General features: G+C 44.6%; 1 protein-coding gene across 4 annotated transcripts; it reads right to left on the bottom strand.

The window, feature by feature from the left end:
- Window positions 1-1,573: 1,573 nt before the first annotated feature.
- Window positions 1,574-16,543, bottom strand: SSRP1 (structure specific recognition protein 1). 4 transcript variants are annotated; one of them, XM_035125055.2, is made up of 17 exons: window positions 16,366-16,543; window positions 15,643-15,934; window positions 14,069-14,254; window positions 13,526-13,631; window positions 13,157-13,347; window positions 12,842-13,072; window positions 11,172-11,275; window positions 10,297-10,425; window positions 9,805-10,026; window positions 9,235-9,307; window positions 8,509-8,650; window positions 7,090-7,135; window positions 5,472-5,592; window positions 4,410-4,580; window positions 3,395-3,486; window positions 3,077-3,257; window positions 1,574-2,092 (listed from the first exon to the last, which is right to left on the bottom strand). In XM_035125055.2, the coding sequence occupies exons 2-17, from the start codon at window positions 15,694-15,696 to the stop codon at window positions 2,024-2,026; spliced, it is 2,118 nt and encodes a 705-aa protein (XP_034980946.1). In that variant the 5' UTR covers window positions 15,697-15,934; window positions 16,366-16,543; the 3' UTR covers window positions 1,574-2,023. The 4 variants fall into 4 exon arrangements, with proteins under 4 accessions (XP_034980946.1, XP_060133417.1, XP_060133419.1 ...); XM_060277434.1 differs by lacking the exon at window positions 16,366-16,543 and adding an exon at window positions 16,301-16,361; XM_060277436.1 differs by lacking the exon at window positions 16,366-16,543 and adding an exon at window positions 16,310-16,355.
- Between the last annotated feature and the right edge of the window lie 218 nt (window positions 16,544-16,761).

Genomic DNA, 16,761 nt, shown 5'->3' with positions numbered 1-16,761 from the left:
AGCATTCTGCAGACCTTACCCACGTATACCTTTTGGGGTTAAAATCAGACACATTTCTTAGGCAAAACTGGGAAGGGGGCGGGATTCTTTGGTTAAATACATTGAACTGCTACCCTAGTAAGGCCTGTTTTTACTCCCTGTGGATTATTATGGTTTTAAGTATACATAACTACAGAATGATGTCTGAATTGGTCAGAACCTCAGGATGAGCACATGAATATAATATTTACTAAATGTTATGAGGAAAATTTAAAAACACAGCTCCCATCATATAAAAAACCTATGGTACGTGCGCACATTTGGTATTGTGTGTGCAGTTCTGGGAACCTCAATACAAAGGGTGCCCTACAGCTGTTGAAAGAAAAAAAGATGACTAAAATGATCATGGGGAGCCCACCTACCGTACCTTACAAAGAAAGTGTTAATCATTTGGGGATTTTAGCTTTGTTTTGGTGGGAAGTGTTGAGGCGGGGCAAGATTGGCACATAAGGTTATGAGAAGTACTGGGTAAGGAATTTTGAAAGGTTGCCCATTCTAAAAAAACAAGAGTTCACAGTTCTTCATTGGAAAGGATATATAGCTGGTTTTAAGATAAATAAAAGTAATCAAAAGAATGCATATTTAAAATATGAAACCTACTGCCAGGGGATACAGTGATGGCCAACAGCATGAATGGCTTTCTAAAGAGAAATACAAATGTTAGCCAAAGCAGCAACTCTCATGACTAATAACAATACAGGATGCAAAAGATTAAACATGATGGATTTGATCATCATGCCCTCCTTTTATGTTTCCCAAAGGGCTCCCACTCTGTCTAGGGGGCACAATACCCCTTTGTTTTGGCCCAGCACGCCGGTTATACTCAAAAGAGGATGATGACTTCCATGGGTTGAGCCATTAGGTCAAATTCAATTTTAATTAGCCCCTTCTCATTTTAATACTGCTCCTGAATTCCCAGAGAGCCACTTGCCGAGCAACATCCCTGCCAAGGAAACAGCCATTGGCAATCTATCCAAGGCCAGCTCAAGTACACCTCTATTCCTTCTGTCTCCATACTGGTTGATATAAGATGATCCAATAGAGGAGAAGGGGGAAAGGAAGCTGCCTGTAAGCGTCTTTCGTCTTTAAGGAAAAGCAAAGCACAGAAGCTCTCACATTTCTTTAAAGAGTGCCAGCAGTTATCCATCGGGACCAGATGCTGTCCCAAGTGTTAATGTTGGCAAAGTTCAAGGATGCTGTTATTGCTGATGGAATCTCGGGCACTGCCAGGTTTCATCTCTATTGACTGCTTGCCTGCATTAGCCACGTCCCATCAGCGCGCAATGGCCCTTTAAACACAATTAGTGCAGCTGCTAATGGAAGGTACTACAGTTGGCCCAAGGCATAAGATGCAGCTCCTGTACAAAACTCTACATAAAGATCACTGGTGCAGGTTGCGCACATGTGCACAGATCTTTCTCTGCTGCTGAAGAATTGGTTTGATTTGATTTGACATACACCTCCGTGCTGGAAGATGCTTTTCATTTGTCCAGGCTGTTGCAGCGTGGGGTGTCACACAAGAACAAGTCTCGTCCAAATTCACTTGGTTTTTATTAAATCGGTTAGCCACGATAAACAAAAATGCAAAGAGAACCTTAAAAAAGAAAAACCAAAAGACATCAACTGAATCTGACCAAGGAAGCAACACAGTGCCCCCATCTTCCAGCTGTATGCCACATACCCACTGAGCCATCTAACAGGACACAATGCATCTATGGCAACATGAAGGCAGAAAAGGGGCGGGGGTGATGGCCTTTCTCTGTCCTCTCTCTTTTAGCACAATCCATTCTCTCTGGACGGGACAACTGGCCCTGACTACAACTTGCAATACTGGGAGGGGGAACAACTGAAGCATTGTAATGGTATCAGGTCTCCATCCATCCTGCCTGGAACAAAGTCCTCTCGGCCTCACCTCCACAAATAGAACAACCACAACACCTGTAAAAAGGGTGGGGAACCAGGGTGTTTGTGTGGGTGTTTCTTGCTAATCTGAACCAGATGCAGATTCTGCTGAGCTGGGTGGGGTGCTGGCGATCTCCTCCTCATCAGAATCCTAGAAAAGAAAGAGGCATGGGTATTGTTAAGAGCAGGGGAAAGATTCAAGATTAGCTGCATGCCTTAGAGTTTAAGCTAACAGAATCAGCTCCAGAAAGGGGAGCTGCTGGGTACCACTGGGACCAGATCAATTAAGCTTCAGCTCAACAGCCAACTGCAGTAAAAGCATACAGTAAATGGAGCAAACAGGATGTTTAAGCTGCATGAAGATGGGGAAATCCAGAAAAGCCTGCAATGTGCTTTTATTTACTATGCTAGAAACACAGGACTGTGTACAATGTAATGGGAATGGATATGGTTCAGCAAGTGGCAGTAAACGGACAGGAAAACGTGGAGAAACCAGGAAAAAATAGAATTTATATGATGTATCATTAAAGTCAATATTGTTCTCCAGCTTGAGCACTTATACATAACTGGCTTGGTATTCTTAAAAATAGCAAATTTCTAGTCTTCATGGTTGCAGAGCATAGTAAAGCAAAGGCTTAGAAACCAAGGGAGCTTTAAGCAGGTCTTTGCAGTGGTGTGCCTTTTACCAACACCAGACGTCCAGTGTTCTTCCAATGGCTCTCCACCTATCATCCCTGCCTCAATATCTTTCCTGATGCCTTTTCCTCCTGACACTGTCCTATAAGACTACGGACCACGAAAAATGTTCTTAGCTCTCAAATACAAATTCCATAAATACTTATTTGGCAAATTAAAACACATGAAGCAATGCAATGTCTCGTGTGTGCAGACTAATGAAAGTAGGAAGATTATGGATTGCCATGTTCACGGTTAGAGGCACTCTTCCATTTCTAGTGGCCACAAAAGGACCATGCTATAACTTGTGATGAAAACACCATTGGGGGAATTGGTTGCACTTCTGTAGCAAGAACTGGCAACAGGATTCTGACCTGAATAGAGCATGTTTTCCTTCCCCTCCTCCCGAGCTCACTGGCAGTGGCACTGCATTGCCACCACAGAATGCATTGCCACTCACCTCCTTCTTGTCCTCGCCTGAGGAGCTATCATCACTGGAGACAAACTCCTTGCTCTTGAAACTCTCTCCAAGTTGTTTGGAAGGGCTCTTGCTCACAGATGATTTTGCAGATGCAGGTGCCTTCTTCTCCGGCTTGCCTTTCCCTGGCTTCTCTGGCGTTTTCTTCTTCTTGGGTTTTTCCCTGTTCATTTTGAAGAAAGAGATAGTGCGCTGTAATGGCAGAATTGGCAGAATCCCTTTGGGGCAACAGAAGCACTATGGAGAAATGAGGAAGGGAGTCTGTTTTCTTGTTTGTGGGGGAGGGACGCAGCTACTCACTTCTTGGAGCTGTCTGACTTCCCTCCTTCATTGTAGTCCTTCATCGCCTTCTCGTAGTCCCTCTTGGCATCTTCAGCTTTGCGATCCCATTCCTTCATCCAAAAAGAGGACATTTTACTCACTACTCATGTAACCCACAAAAAGAACAACTCATGCACCATTTCTGCTAATGCCAGGAGCGTGTGTATCCCATGCAATAGAAACTGAAATCCAAAAACTCAAGGAATGCAGAGTCCCGAGGTTTTATTTTAAGCCCATTGTTCTTTTCCTTATGCCTGTGGGTCAAGGCCCAAATGGATTCAACTGAGGTTCAAAAACCCAGAGCTGGATTTAGTGACCAAGTGGAAACGCATGATCATCAGGCTAAAACAGGATTTAACTGTCTCGGGACATTAGGGAATTCCTGCTGGATCAGACCAGGAGTCAATTTGGTTTAACAACCATTTCTCATAGTGGCCAGCCAAGTAGAAACACAGGAAGTTGTCTTATACAAAGGCAGAACATTAGTGCATCTATCTCAATACTGTCTACACCCAGGGCTGGCTCTAGGGGTAGTCTGGGTGGTGGTGTGGCACCAGGGCGCCAGCCTGGTAGGGGGGCGCCGCATGGCGGAGTCGTGCGGCGCCGGAGCGATCTCCGCACCACGGCGCCCGACATGCTTGAGACAGCCCTGTCTACACCAACTGGCAGCAACTCTCCAGGGTTTGAGGCAGAAATCCTTTCCAATCCCAGTCTGGCATGGCAGGAATTGAACCTCTGACCTTCTACGTGGAAAGCATGTGGTCCACCACTGAACTACCACCCTTCCAAGACACTTCAGAGAAACCTCCACAAAGCAACAACCCTCTCCCACTGTTTGCCCCCCAGCAAATGGCATTCAGGTGAACAAATCATAAACCCCTATTCTGCCTTTCTTCCACCCTCCTTAGCCTTCATTTTAAACTAGACAACTCCCAAAAGTTACTGGCACACTTCCACACCCATAAAATGCTATCATTATCAACTCATCACCCACCTCTTTCTTCTCTTTGGACATTCCTTTCCAGAGTTCTCCGGCCTTCTTGGACACATCAGTGACACTCATGCCAGGACACTCTGCCCTGATCTTGTCACGGTTAGCATTGAGCCAGAGCATGTAAGCAGACAAAGGTCTCTTTGGGGCATTGGGGTCTTTCCCTTTCTTACTCTGTGGGAAAAGGGAGGGTGAGAAGAGAGAAAAAGCACAACACTTCACCTCCTAGTAAAGGGAAGCCCTGCCTATTCCACAGATTCCGGGGAAAATCCCTTTCTGTCTACCAACGCCACCTCCATAAAGACCTCTAACTTGACTTTTGACTGTAGCCAACTGCCCTTCCAGCAATCTGCAGCTCTGCAAATTGCAACAGACAGTTTTTGCTCCAAATCCTCTTCTACTGGATGAGGAAACATTGGCCCCTTTCCCCCTTATATTCCCAAGACTAGTTTTCATATTCACTGTACCACTAATAAGCATGGACCAACTTGGCCCCCAGTGCCATCCCTCAATTTCGAAGTCCATCCCCCCACAGCTCTCCCCTATGTGAACAGATTCACAGGGAAAAGGCCTGTTAACCTCTCCATGTAAGAAGAGATTTCGGCAGTGCACTCTCCTTAGGTACCCTCAATAGCTTTACTAAAGTCAATTCATGTTTGAATGTGTTCAAGCGTTTTAAAACAGTTCTTCCAGTCTCAGCTAACACAGGCACAAGTTAACACTGCTGGTCCCGATTCAGTTCAAAATACGGTCCCTTGTCAATATATCAACTGCTGATTTGTCTGCTTGCTAGGTGTTTGGGCACCGCTGAGTTCGAGGAGCAGGTTCCCCTCTGTTTGGATGCCCTTTGGAATCAAGATGACAGAGTGCACCTTCCAAAACTGCACTGATTTGTTTGGTTTCTTAGGAACTCCCAAGAAATGCCCAGTGCAAGGCTGCTGATTTGTGACTGTGCACTTGTTTGTTTTCTCACAGGCACTTCCAGCTCTGACAGGAAGCACTCAAAGAAAGCCAGGAAGAGAGCGGCCTTGAATTCAATGATCTCCACATCCTGGTTGCTCTCACCTCAGATGGCTTCTTGCGAGGCTTGCGTTCTTTGACGATTTTGGCTTTTTTGGCAGGTTTCTTCTTCTCGTCACTGTCTCCTTCGTTGCTAGACGAACTGGCTGAGGCATTACTGTCAAACCTGTCACAAGGAAAAGACACCCACAGAAACAGGTGGGTTCACAGCTTCCTAAACCCACAAACGAGGGCACACACTCAAGCTTGAGCAACAATGTCCTCATCCTAACTTTTTTTGTGCTTAACTCTCATGTGTCAGTTACACTACATTAGTGTGGTGTAGTGGACTAGAAATCCCCACTCAGCCTAGCCTACCTAACAGAGTTGCTGTGGGAGTTAAATAAGGAGGGGGAGAACCATATTAAACACCATCTCCAGCTCCTTACAGAAAAACTGGGAAATAAATGCAGCAAATAAATTTGTACGTCCCAAGAATGACTGTATGCCGCAGGATCATTAAAGTCAGTAACAAATATCATAAACACATAGGTCTATACAGTATAGCCCTATTAGAATAAACAACTTATAAAATTTACAAACACTGGAAGCCCTACCATGACTGCTAAAAATTGTTAGACATACAATATAGAACTTCAATAAGCCCCTGCATAGACTTGTCAGAAAATATTCTGGCAAGAGCGCACAAAGCAGCAGGTATAAATTGACTGTTAACCATTGCGTGCAAACATCAAAAACAATTGCCTTTTATACTCTTCATCTGCCTAACCTGCCCCAATGTTCATACTTCAAAGACCAACGAGACAAGCCTTTTAAGTAAGCTGATGTTCTTAAAGCATTTGAAATAGAATGGGTCCATTGTCATGACTGCCCACCCTGAAAGATGCTCTCCAGCAGATTAAGTGAAAGCACGCCCAGATTACTAGCTCCCAACGTTTTCTTGAATATTCAACCCTGTGTACAATTTTAGACTGATGAAAGGACAGCATATTTCACAGATGAAGATAAAAAGCACAAGACTGTCAAAGTGAGTCGCAAAGTGTTGCCTTAAATTTAGGACTCAAGATTTCCCCATTCATTTTGATAACCAGTGGTTGCACCCAGTAATGCTGCTATGCGAGTGGAACCGGCCTCCACTAATGCAGTGGGACTTCCCCTCCCCCTTGCAGCTCTGACTGCACACCATCACCATTGCTCAAGAGGTTTTGGAGACCATCCTGAGCAGATCTGGGTGGGTTGACAGGAGACAGAGAAAAGGAAGCACGCCACCTCTGCAAAAGTGGAAACCTGCTCATGCAGCATGAACTACAACCTCCATTTCCTACTCCCCAAATGGATCCTCACAACATTATAACAATCTGTTCTTCTTCCCATTTCACCCTACTATTGTCATCACTCCAATACACTCCGAAACTTTCTTCTGTTGGAAGTCTTCTAATCATCTTATTTGCCTGCTTCCATACAGTCATATTGAAAACCCGCAGAGACCTGGTCACAGTTCCAGATGTTATTGCACCCTTCAATGTTATACTGGTCCCTTCCAAGCACACAGCTTCCCCCAGTATTTATTAAAATATTAAGATCATGCCTTTTGATTCCTAACAGAGCCCTCAATTCAGCATTCAACAACACAATCTCCAGCAGGCTGAAGCATTTTACTTACTCTTCTGCCACATCCTCTTCCTCCTCTACAGGATTGAATGATTCATCTGGAAAAAGAAAATCCCACAATGATGAGAACGAAATGTAAGGCATGAAAAGGCAAACAGGAATGGATTTGGCCACAAACCAAAGACAGAATAGGCCAATCTCTGTATCTCCAGGCTGCAGAAAAGCTATTTGTTCATTTACTTATTTCATAACATTTAAATACCTAACAAAGGAAATGCATAAAATAAGCCTTTTTGCAGACATTGTATCAATTATGCTATTGAATCCAAAAGTTGCCATGTCCGTGTTATTGAAAGGAAAGAACTAAGAAATTATGCTAGTGTCTGGATTAAAAATCAGCAAATCCTAATCAGAAATAATGTAAATGGACATTTCTCCATCTGACCAATCAATCATTCAAAAACAGATAGGTTTTTAAATCTGCTATAAGGTAGTAAAATATTTGGGAGCCCGGGTAACAAAAAATCTGTCAGCTGTAAAGAAAGCAAACTTTACACCATTACTTTTACAAGTATGATGGGATCGTAGATCTTGGGAAAACTTACATTTAGCATGGTCAGGATGCATAACCATCTTTACAGCAGCTATCCTTCTGAAATTTTTGTTTTTCTTTCAAGTGCTGCCAAATATGATTATACCCAAACATATATGATTATACCCAAATATGATTATACCCAATTTATAATTTGGCAGTGTTCATACACCAAGGGGGAAAGTGCAACTAGGCTCCAGAACAATGTGTGGAAGTGTTCATAGCAGCAGATTTGGAATCCCACACCTCCAAACTTCTAACAATGCCTTTCAACTAAAACATTTGATGTCACTGATGAACAGTCAAAAGAGCAAACCATGGGCAGATATAGAAATAAGCTTGACATACAACAAAACAAGTGAAATGTCTCCTGCACTAGCAGTATTTGGCTTATGATCCCACCCACTCAAAATTACCCTAATGTTGATCTCTTAGCCTTTCTATTGACAGCTGCCTGTATGGAGATAGTCAGATGCTGGAAAACTGGTGTTGGGCTTAACAAGTGTATCAATAGCATTGGCTGAGAAACTGACACGTCAGGTCGGAGCGGCAAAGGGCAGACACAATCCACATTCCTTTTATAATGTATGGCAAATGCTTCTTGAATACATAAATTGTTGAGACCGTGGCAGAAATCCACCGAACATTCATGGGAAAATGTGGCATGATCTTTTAGTGTAATCAAACACAACTTTATTATATAACATGAAAAAAGTTTGAAATATTATAAGTTATTTGTTGTTTACTGTTGTAACAATGGTTTTCTCAAAATGTATCTTCTGTGCCAGGAAAAATAAATATAAACATATTTTTTAAAAGATATATACTGCTCAATTATTTAAAAAACAAAACCCTGAATTTTTTCAAAAAATGGCTTACCCGTCTCCTCCCCGGAGTCTTCACTGCTGTCATTTGCATGCTCCTCGCGAATCTTGCCCTCCTCCTTCATACGCTCCAAGTAAGCATCATGTGAGTCCTCATCCGAACCAGCATAATCATCATAGGGCACACTCTTCATGCCCTAGAAACATAAACAAAGCATTCCATGGAAGCTTCCCAACTCCAGTATTTGAGAAGACAGTCTCTCTCAACACTTTCCACACCTGAAGCATGCAGATTCTAAAACCACAACTCCCAGCATGCTATTGCACACATACTGTATAGAAAAGGCTTCTGTTTTAAACACCCACACACAGAGCAGATTCCTCAAGAACTGAATGCATGCTGTCTCCTGGGTCTGCTAGAACACACCTTCTCTCCTCAGAGGAAGGGAAGAACCATGCTAGTAAGGTGGATTAGGTGGAAGCCACTTCTTGAGCAGAGCAGGCTGCTGCCCCTTGCCTGTGGTTCATGCAAGGTTATACTATGGTGATTAGGAATGTTCACCACAGCCATGCAGAGGAGACCTGAACCAAGAGGAGGAGGAAGAGGAGGGGACAATCGCACAGACCTTTTTCTTCTACAAGGAGAGAACAGAAATTGAGAAGGGAGAAAGCTCCGGAGAGACAGAGAACCCCCCACCCTTCCCCAGTAGATCAGGACCAGGACCAGACAGTAGTTGCCTTTCCCTGTCCTCTCTCTTGCCCACCCTCTTGTAACAGGTACCTCCTTCAGTCCTCGGTTCTTGATGTTCAACTTCTTGGTATTCACAAAGTCAAATAGTTTGCCATATTCTTCTCTGCAAGGAAGAGAAGCCATAGATGCAATCATCTCGCACAAAACTAATACTCACTTGCCTGTGACAAAACTTCACAGAACAGCAGTGAATCAGTTGCTGCCAGGGAAAATAAATCCTATATTGTGAGGGCGAGGGGGGGAACTGGAGAATGAAATATTGTGTTTTTAGGACCTACCTTAGTTTTATGGTTTTAAATTGTTTTGAATATTGTTTTTAATGCTGCAACCTGCCCTGGGACCTTAAGAGTGAAAGGCAGGTAACAAATTAATAAATAATAATATATGCATGATGCAGCTATTAAAATGAAAACATCTGAAAATTATAGGTCACACATATGCAAGCAGCATTCTTTCAGAATGGGAAGGGCTCAAGGGCAGTGGCAATTCTGCCCCTTTCCACCACAATGGAAAATATTATACAGCTAAAGAGGTGGCTGAGATCAAAAGCTGGTGAGTACACTTGTGTCTCTATGGTTCTGCTACGTTCCATTCACTCACCTCTCTATGCTGCTGAAAGTGTATTGCATTCCCTGCTTGGTTTCTATTTCGAAGTCGAAGGAGCGTGTGGTTGTGGTCCCACGGGCGAAGTTCACAAAAGAAATCTCGTCAAAGCGAACGTGAACGGGTGGCTTGTGCACGTAGATGAAGCCTCGCTCTAAAGGGTACAGGAGGCCTGAACTAGCCTTATAGGAGCAAGTGATGCACTGTGCCCCAGAATGCCTGTAACAAGGAAATAAGAGCCATCCTCAGTTTTGGCCAGGCATCCCCAAACTGCGGCCCTCCAGATGTTTTGGCCTACAACTCCCATGATCCCCAGCTAACAGGACCAGTGGTTGGGGAAGATGGGAATTGTAGTCCAAAACATCTGGAGGGCCGAAGTTTGGGGATGCCTGGTTTTGGCCATACCCTTCTCATTCACGCCCTGGTCAAACAATGACAGCCAATGAATGGTTTGTGATTCCTCTAGCCCAGCATGGAGGCATTTCTCACCCCTGGAAGTTGCCAGGCACGGTGATCTTCCGGTTGACAAGAGCTTTCATGACACGGCTGACCATCTCGTACAGGGAGCCAGACATATTCTTGGTGAGCCGACCCTCAAAGCGCTTCTCTACCTCATCCCTGTTAGAGAGAGAGAGAGAGAGAGAGAGAGAGAGAGAGAGAGAGAGAGAGAGAGAGAGAGAATAGAAGTTAAGAAAGTGCCAGACTCAAGGGGCTGTTGAAAGATGTTTGAAATACTACGTGTGCATGCTTATGTATGTACAGTTGACTCACAACTTATGCACATTTGACTTGAGGGATCACAGCTTTATGCTGAAAAAGCACAGTCAGCAATTCCACCTGCCATTGCATTCACTCTGGGAGAGCATTCTGAGGTCCAGGGACAGTCTGCAGGGGCCTTGGGAAAGTGCAGTAAATGCTGCACTGTGCCTTTTATGGTTTTTAACAGTCCCTGAACATAGCCCCTACATAAGCTGAGAGTCATCTGTGTGTGGGTGTGCACGGGCATATATGCACACATGGGGGTGTGGGTTGAGAAAGGTAATAATACGGAGGAGGTGGAGACTAGAACTGGCAGTCTTAAAGTTAGAATGTTGCGCTGGAATCCCAATCTGAAACTATAAGGTCTCCTTGTGCAAGCCAGTCTCTTTCTCTCTCTCTCTCCATATATACACACACAGAACAAGTTTGACAGAAATGGAAATGCAAGAGACTCCAAAGATTGCGACACCAATTAATTGCAGCAGTCTGCGCAACTGGGACAAAAAAGCACTTGGGCATGATGGGTAGAGTCAAGCTTAGAAAGCATCTAGGGGAATCAGACACAGATACACTGTAAGGAATACAATATTGTGAATGGTACGCACTCATTCATGTTGAGGGTCAAGGAGATGTCCTCATCCTTTGAGAAGAGTAGGATAAGAAAGTGGTAACGTGTTTGGCCTTGCTTTATAGGAGGATCTAAGCTGATCTGGAAGGAAGCAGAGATAATCTTCACCTTCAGCAGGAGCCCTGATCCAAAAGCACCATTCCCATGCAGCCTAACCCACCCACACCACGCTGGTATCACATGCATCTCCCTTTCATAAGGGACAACCTACCCATTCTAAAGCCCTTTCCCCCTGAGTTAAGTCAGCGACAGAAATCCAATTTCCATCTTAGACAGCAGCAATCTCTACAGACTCAACCAGGAGAATAAGAGTTTGCACTTCTTTTCGGGGATCTTCAGGATCTGACTGCTGCATCAAACTGAGTATAGTTCTCACACCCTTTCAGAAATGTTAAGAGACATATAGTCTTTTTTATTAACAAAGAAACAAACCATGCAGAATGTCACTATATGTGGCCTTCTCCAAAATAGCATGGTCTAGCTTTAGATATGACCACTCCCCTAGAACTGCAGGTGCTCACAGGTAAGCAGACAAGGGCCAAACCTCCCCAGGCTGTATATGCAGTTGCTCTGCTTGCAATAACATGTCAGACAATGGCAATGCTGTGCCAGACTGGACATGCAAGCTCTGACTTCCTTCTGCCTTAAAGGCCAATGGCCTTCTAAGCAACAAATAACTTGGACGGATGTGCAGTCTGGAATGGCAGGTGCCACAAGACCACCTTGCTGTTTTCTAAGAAAAAATTATGTGCTTTATCTCCATCTGATAGGAAGAGAGGAATGTGCAACTATGCAATGCTGAGGGAATAGCTCTTGCATCTCTATCCACACCTGCTGCAGTTAGAAGGAATGAGAGAGCCCTAAGGCCCGACACCTTGACACAGTGCTAAAACAACAGGCCAGCTCTCCTTATGCCCGGAACGCTTGCAGGGAGGGAACCAAGGCAGAGCAGAAGAATAGGAAGGGGCAGGATACATAACAATCCCTGAAATATTATCTGAGATACTGACTGTGTACTGAGTAGAAAGACACCTTGATTCTTCTCCCCAGAGTGCAACATAAAATTGATAATTTGCTTTGTTTCTGGTTTTTGAATTAGTAACTTAAGTAACTTTGTAACTTTATTTCATAAAAGTTATACATCATTTGATTGTAAAATACCTCCAAGTGGTTTACAAAAAGATAAAACAAGAAAATCAAGAAAAAAACCACAACCATATTTTTAAAAAACTTAAAATACTAACTTTCAATGCACCAGGATAGGTTTGTGTAAGCAAGAATGTTTTTAGCAGGTGCCAAAAAAAGAAGGTTCCTGATTGATCTCAATAGGCAGGAAGTTCAGAAGTGCAGGTGCTGCCACACTAAACAATCAAGTTCTTACAAATCTGGAACAGGTATTATGTGGCACCCGCAATAGTGCCAATTCCACCGATCAAAGCAGTTGAGTGAGTGCATGTGGGAGTAAAGAAATCTCTTATGTTAACTGGTCCCAAGTTGTCAAGGGATGAAAGTACCTGGCCTCTCTCGTAAAGCACAAAGGGGAGAAGGAAGAGAGCCTATGAATGGAGCCTACTGCATCCATTCATAGTAACCATCATTCTTACTCCTGACAAGCAACCCCCTCCCCCCAATTCCACTGCTACTCACCACAAAGAACATCTGGCGTTGGTCTTTATGGGGGAGCAGAAAAAGCCGCAGAACAGTGGTGTAGGGGATCTTGTAGTCAAACGTCTTGCCATGGAGGTGCAGGAAGGTAGGGTAGATGCGGATGTCATATCGACCACGAGGCGTCAAGCACTGCAGCTCTCGGAAGATGCAGATGGCATCTCCGGTGGCCTGGATGACGTCTGCCTTGGATAATACATTCTGGGCAAATGCCTGCAGGAAAGATTGGAATGAAGTTTTTGTCAACTAATGCTCTCTCTCCCACCCCACCATCATCTCTGCTCAGTTCTCACTCACCTCCACGGGATCCACGCCATCCTCCTGAGTGGGTGGCACGTAGAAGCGCACCTCCATAAGTGACACCTCAGTGTCATCATTCTGGTGGAACTCCAACGTCACTTCATTCTTGCCAGTTGTACACTGGGAGACATTACTGAGTGGGATCTCAAAAACTGGCTGCTCACCAATGTCAAAAGAGAGGAGCTGCCCTGCAAAAGACCAACAAGGTATCTTCCAAGAGAAAATAATAATACATTCTCAGTCACTCTCCCACCCAAAGTAAAACAAAAACAACCTTCTCCATTCTTTTCTCTTAGTTCTGTCTTCGAGACACAGTGTTCCAATTTCCCTTGGGGTCGGGGTACCACCCACCACACTCAAACGTACCTCCAAACTTCACTGTCCCCCAGTTCCAACCCTTCACACACAAGTCTTTTTCAGCAAGGTCTAAGTGAAAGTGGGTCTTGAAGAAATCTGAGAGTTTGTCAAACTCCTAAGGAAGGAAAACACATAATCAGGGAACAGTCAGTTAATGCACCAGTAAGGCAGTGGTATACAGAGTAGCCTTTTGCTGCGAGTAGCTTTCTGCACCTTGGAAATTAAAATAAGCTACATATCACAGGCTAGAGCAAAATAATGCCAATACTGTACTAACAAGTATTTTTTATATAAGCTAAGGGTTAAGAATTGCATGCTACAAGAGATGCATGGAACTAGAAATCCCACTGTAGAACCGGCATCTCCTTTATAACAGCCTGCAACTAAGGCAACCCACAACCATAAGGCAAGAGAGAAAAGGCACATTTGCAAGACCAAACTGGATATGCAAACTGGTGGAATTTCAGGCAAAAATAAACACCCAATGGCAGACCTGCTGAGGGCTGTACTGTATCATGCTCAGAAGCAAACGCATTCCAAAAAGAACCTTACCGTCTCTCTGAACCCATCATACTTGTAGACGTGACCGTTCTTTGTCAGGAGTTTGAGACCATGTCCCAATGCCACTCGTCGCCAGATGCCCTCTGCCAACTCTGATGCCTGGATATTGTCCACTTTTCCTGTTTTACTGTTCTTGAAAATCACACCTTGACGGTTCAGCCGCAGGCGGCCATCATTCTGACCCACAAGAGACAGAAGGTTAGCAGGTGCTTTAGCACTGTGGCCTCTCAAAAGCTTGATAGGCTCTTCTCCTAAAACAGCTCCATTCATTCCTCAAACTGCCACCAAATTCCCCTTTTAAAATACTATTTAGAACAAGTTGGACAAGACATATGATGTGGTGTTTATGGCAACTATCTGACAACTACAAGAATTCCTTCCGCTATAATTCTTTTCTCCCCAAACATTTGGAATGGGACTTAAACCACTCAGTAAAGCAGCAGTGGGGAACTTCCAACCCACAGACCTAATTAGGTTACCAGGCCTCCCCATTTGGCCTGCAAGCCACACCCACCTGTCTTACACCTGATGTGCTATATGCTTTCAGGGATAGAAAAGATAAAAATGTGGCTGGCCCAAAGAGGGGCTTGCAGTGTGCTTTCTAAGCACTTTGCTAAGTGATGTGCCTTGGCCCAGTTTGATTTCTAACCATTTGGCAAACACCAGTGACTTGATGTTGCTGTGATGTCAAGTGACTGACAGGTGGGTAGCCTCCCCATCTGTCAAACTTTGCTTTGGCAGTGGGAGGAATATAGATCCAACCTAGTGGCCAGATCTAGTTTCCTGCTTCTACAGTAAAGTGTCCAGACATCTATTTTCTTAAAAAAGAAAATATTTACAGCACAAACCTAACCATATTTGCTAAGAAGTAAAGCCCTGTTTATTTATTTAAGTACATGTTACTTCCTTAGAAGTCAGCCTTAGAACCTTGCTTCATATTCAGTTTTAAATTAAGCAGAGATTTGTGGCTAGGAATCACATTTATATAGATTTATAGACTCTAGCTCAGCAGCATTTGTTAGTCTTTCAGTTTGCCACAAGAGTCTTTGTTGTTTTGCATCCAGAAATAATCCCAAGTGATATACAACCAGCCTGCCAAGCAATCCCCCCAGTGGCATTAACAATGCTGAATAATAAAAAGGCTTTAAGGCACGTTTCATACCCAGCTTAAGTCTCAGGATGCATTTTAGTGAGTAAAGCATTTGCAACCCAAAAAAGTTATTTCTCCACAATTCTTGGGAGTCCAAAGCAAAAATGTGGGCTTCATCACTCTTGAAACATTTGTTCACCGTCCTAAATGATGTATTCTCATAGGCCCTACTGTTGCACGGCTAACCTCACTGAACCCTTAAGGGACAGAGCAATATTATTTCTTACTCCCTTTTAAAAGATGGCACACCAGAACACCACAGATCATACAACAAACTTGTGCCAAAGCACTAGGTTTCTAAAGTGGCAAGGTGGCATCCCATCCAACAGGTCAACCTTCCTCCAAACATACTGCTTGTTCCTCACATATGTTACTTTCCTCCTTTCAGGCTACCACCACCACCCCATTAACTCACCATCGATCCTTTCACCTCCTGGTATATTTCATTGAATTCCAATGTATCCGCCATGTTGACAGCACCTCCACCCCCCTCACCCCACTATGGCAGGGGCTGAGGCCACACCAGCAAACCGTGCAGAGCTGTTCTTAGGGGAAAGTTTTGCAAACGGAACCAGGCAGGGAGAAGACAAGATGCCTTAGTCCTTCCTGGAACGTGGGATCTTCTCCATCTAGTTCTAACAGAAGCAAAGGGAACACGAAGACACAGAGGACTAGAAAACACTTGGTGGGTGTGGGGCGGGAACAACCTGGGGAGAAAGCAGAAAATGTTTGTTTATACATGGGAGACGGGAAGAAGACGACTTCTAGCCTTGTTATTCACCCAACTCGGCTAAAAACAACCCCTGCCTCACAATGCCTACTAAGAAGTACACACACCAAACCCCGCACCCAGGAGCCCCCAACCCACAAGATGTTCAGTGCCGCCACAGCGCAACACGCACGTTGTCTATTTGCGGGAGCCAAAACTCGCCTACTTACGGAGCAGCAACAGCGCACACCAGCCGTCTACTCCTGCTGCTGCTCCTGCTACTACTACCTCAGTTTCTCATACCAACCGCGCTTAAACTGAAGACAATTGCCCCCCCTCCCTCGCTTTGAATCCCCCCCCTCACCAGACGCACTTTCCCGCCTGCGCAACACGAGTCACATCCTCTCCCCTCCTCTCTGGAAAGCTCACCTCACTTCCTCCTTCCGGGGCCGTTGGCTTTCGATCGCACAGTCGCTTAGTGCTCTCTTGCCTCTCCGGTTTGAAAAAGAAAGAAAATGGAAGAAGAAGGCACGACTCTCTACAGAGGCCGTGGGACGCCGCTCTATCGCGCAGCGCCTCTATGGTGGGACTTCTCGGGAGAGCGTGCAGGAAACGCGCTCCGTTGTAGACCGGAAGTGCTCTCGGGGGAATCTTGTTGGAGGAGACGCTTGCCTTTTCAGCCTGGAGTTGTTGTCGTTTAGTTGTTTAGTCGTGTCCGACTCTTCGTGACCCCATGGACCAGAGCACGCCAGGCACTCCTGTCTTCCACTGCCTCCCGCAGTTTGGTCAGACTCATGTTGGTGGCTTCGAGAACACTATCCAACC

Source organism: Zootoca vivipara, chromosome 1 (assembly GCF_963506605.1).
Source record: "Zootoca vivipara chromosome 1, rZooViv1.1, whole genome shotgun sequence".
NCBI classification, from domain to species: domain Eukaryota; kingdom Metazoa; phylum Chordata; class Lepidosauria; order Squamata; family Lacertidae; genus Zootoca; species Zootoca vivipara.
The sequence above is the reverse complement of the archived record's forward strand: the minus strand, read 5'-3'. Positions and strand labels throughout refer to the sequence as shown.

Excerpts from the sequence above, each read along its gene's own strand:
- SSRP1 (XM_035125055.2), bottom strand. The coding sequence starts at position 15,696 with ATGGCGGATACATTGGAATTCAATGAAATATACCAGGAGGTGAAAGGA. Across the intron at positions 10,426-11,171 it reads TTGACCCTCAACATGAATGA|GGATGAGGTAGAGAAGCGCT; the intron begins GTGCGTACCATT and ends TCTCTCTAACAG. Across the intron at positions 8,651-9,234 it reads AGAACCGAGGACTGAAGGAG|GGCATGAAGAGTGTGCCCTA; the intron begins GTACCTGTTACA and ends TTATGTTTCTAG.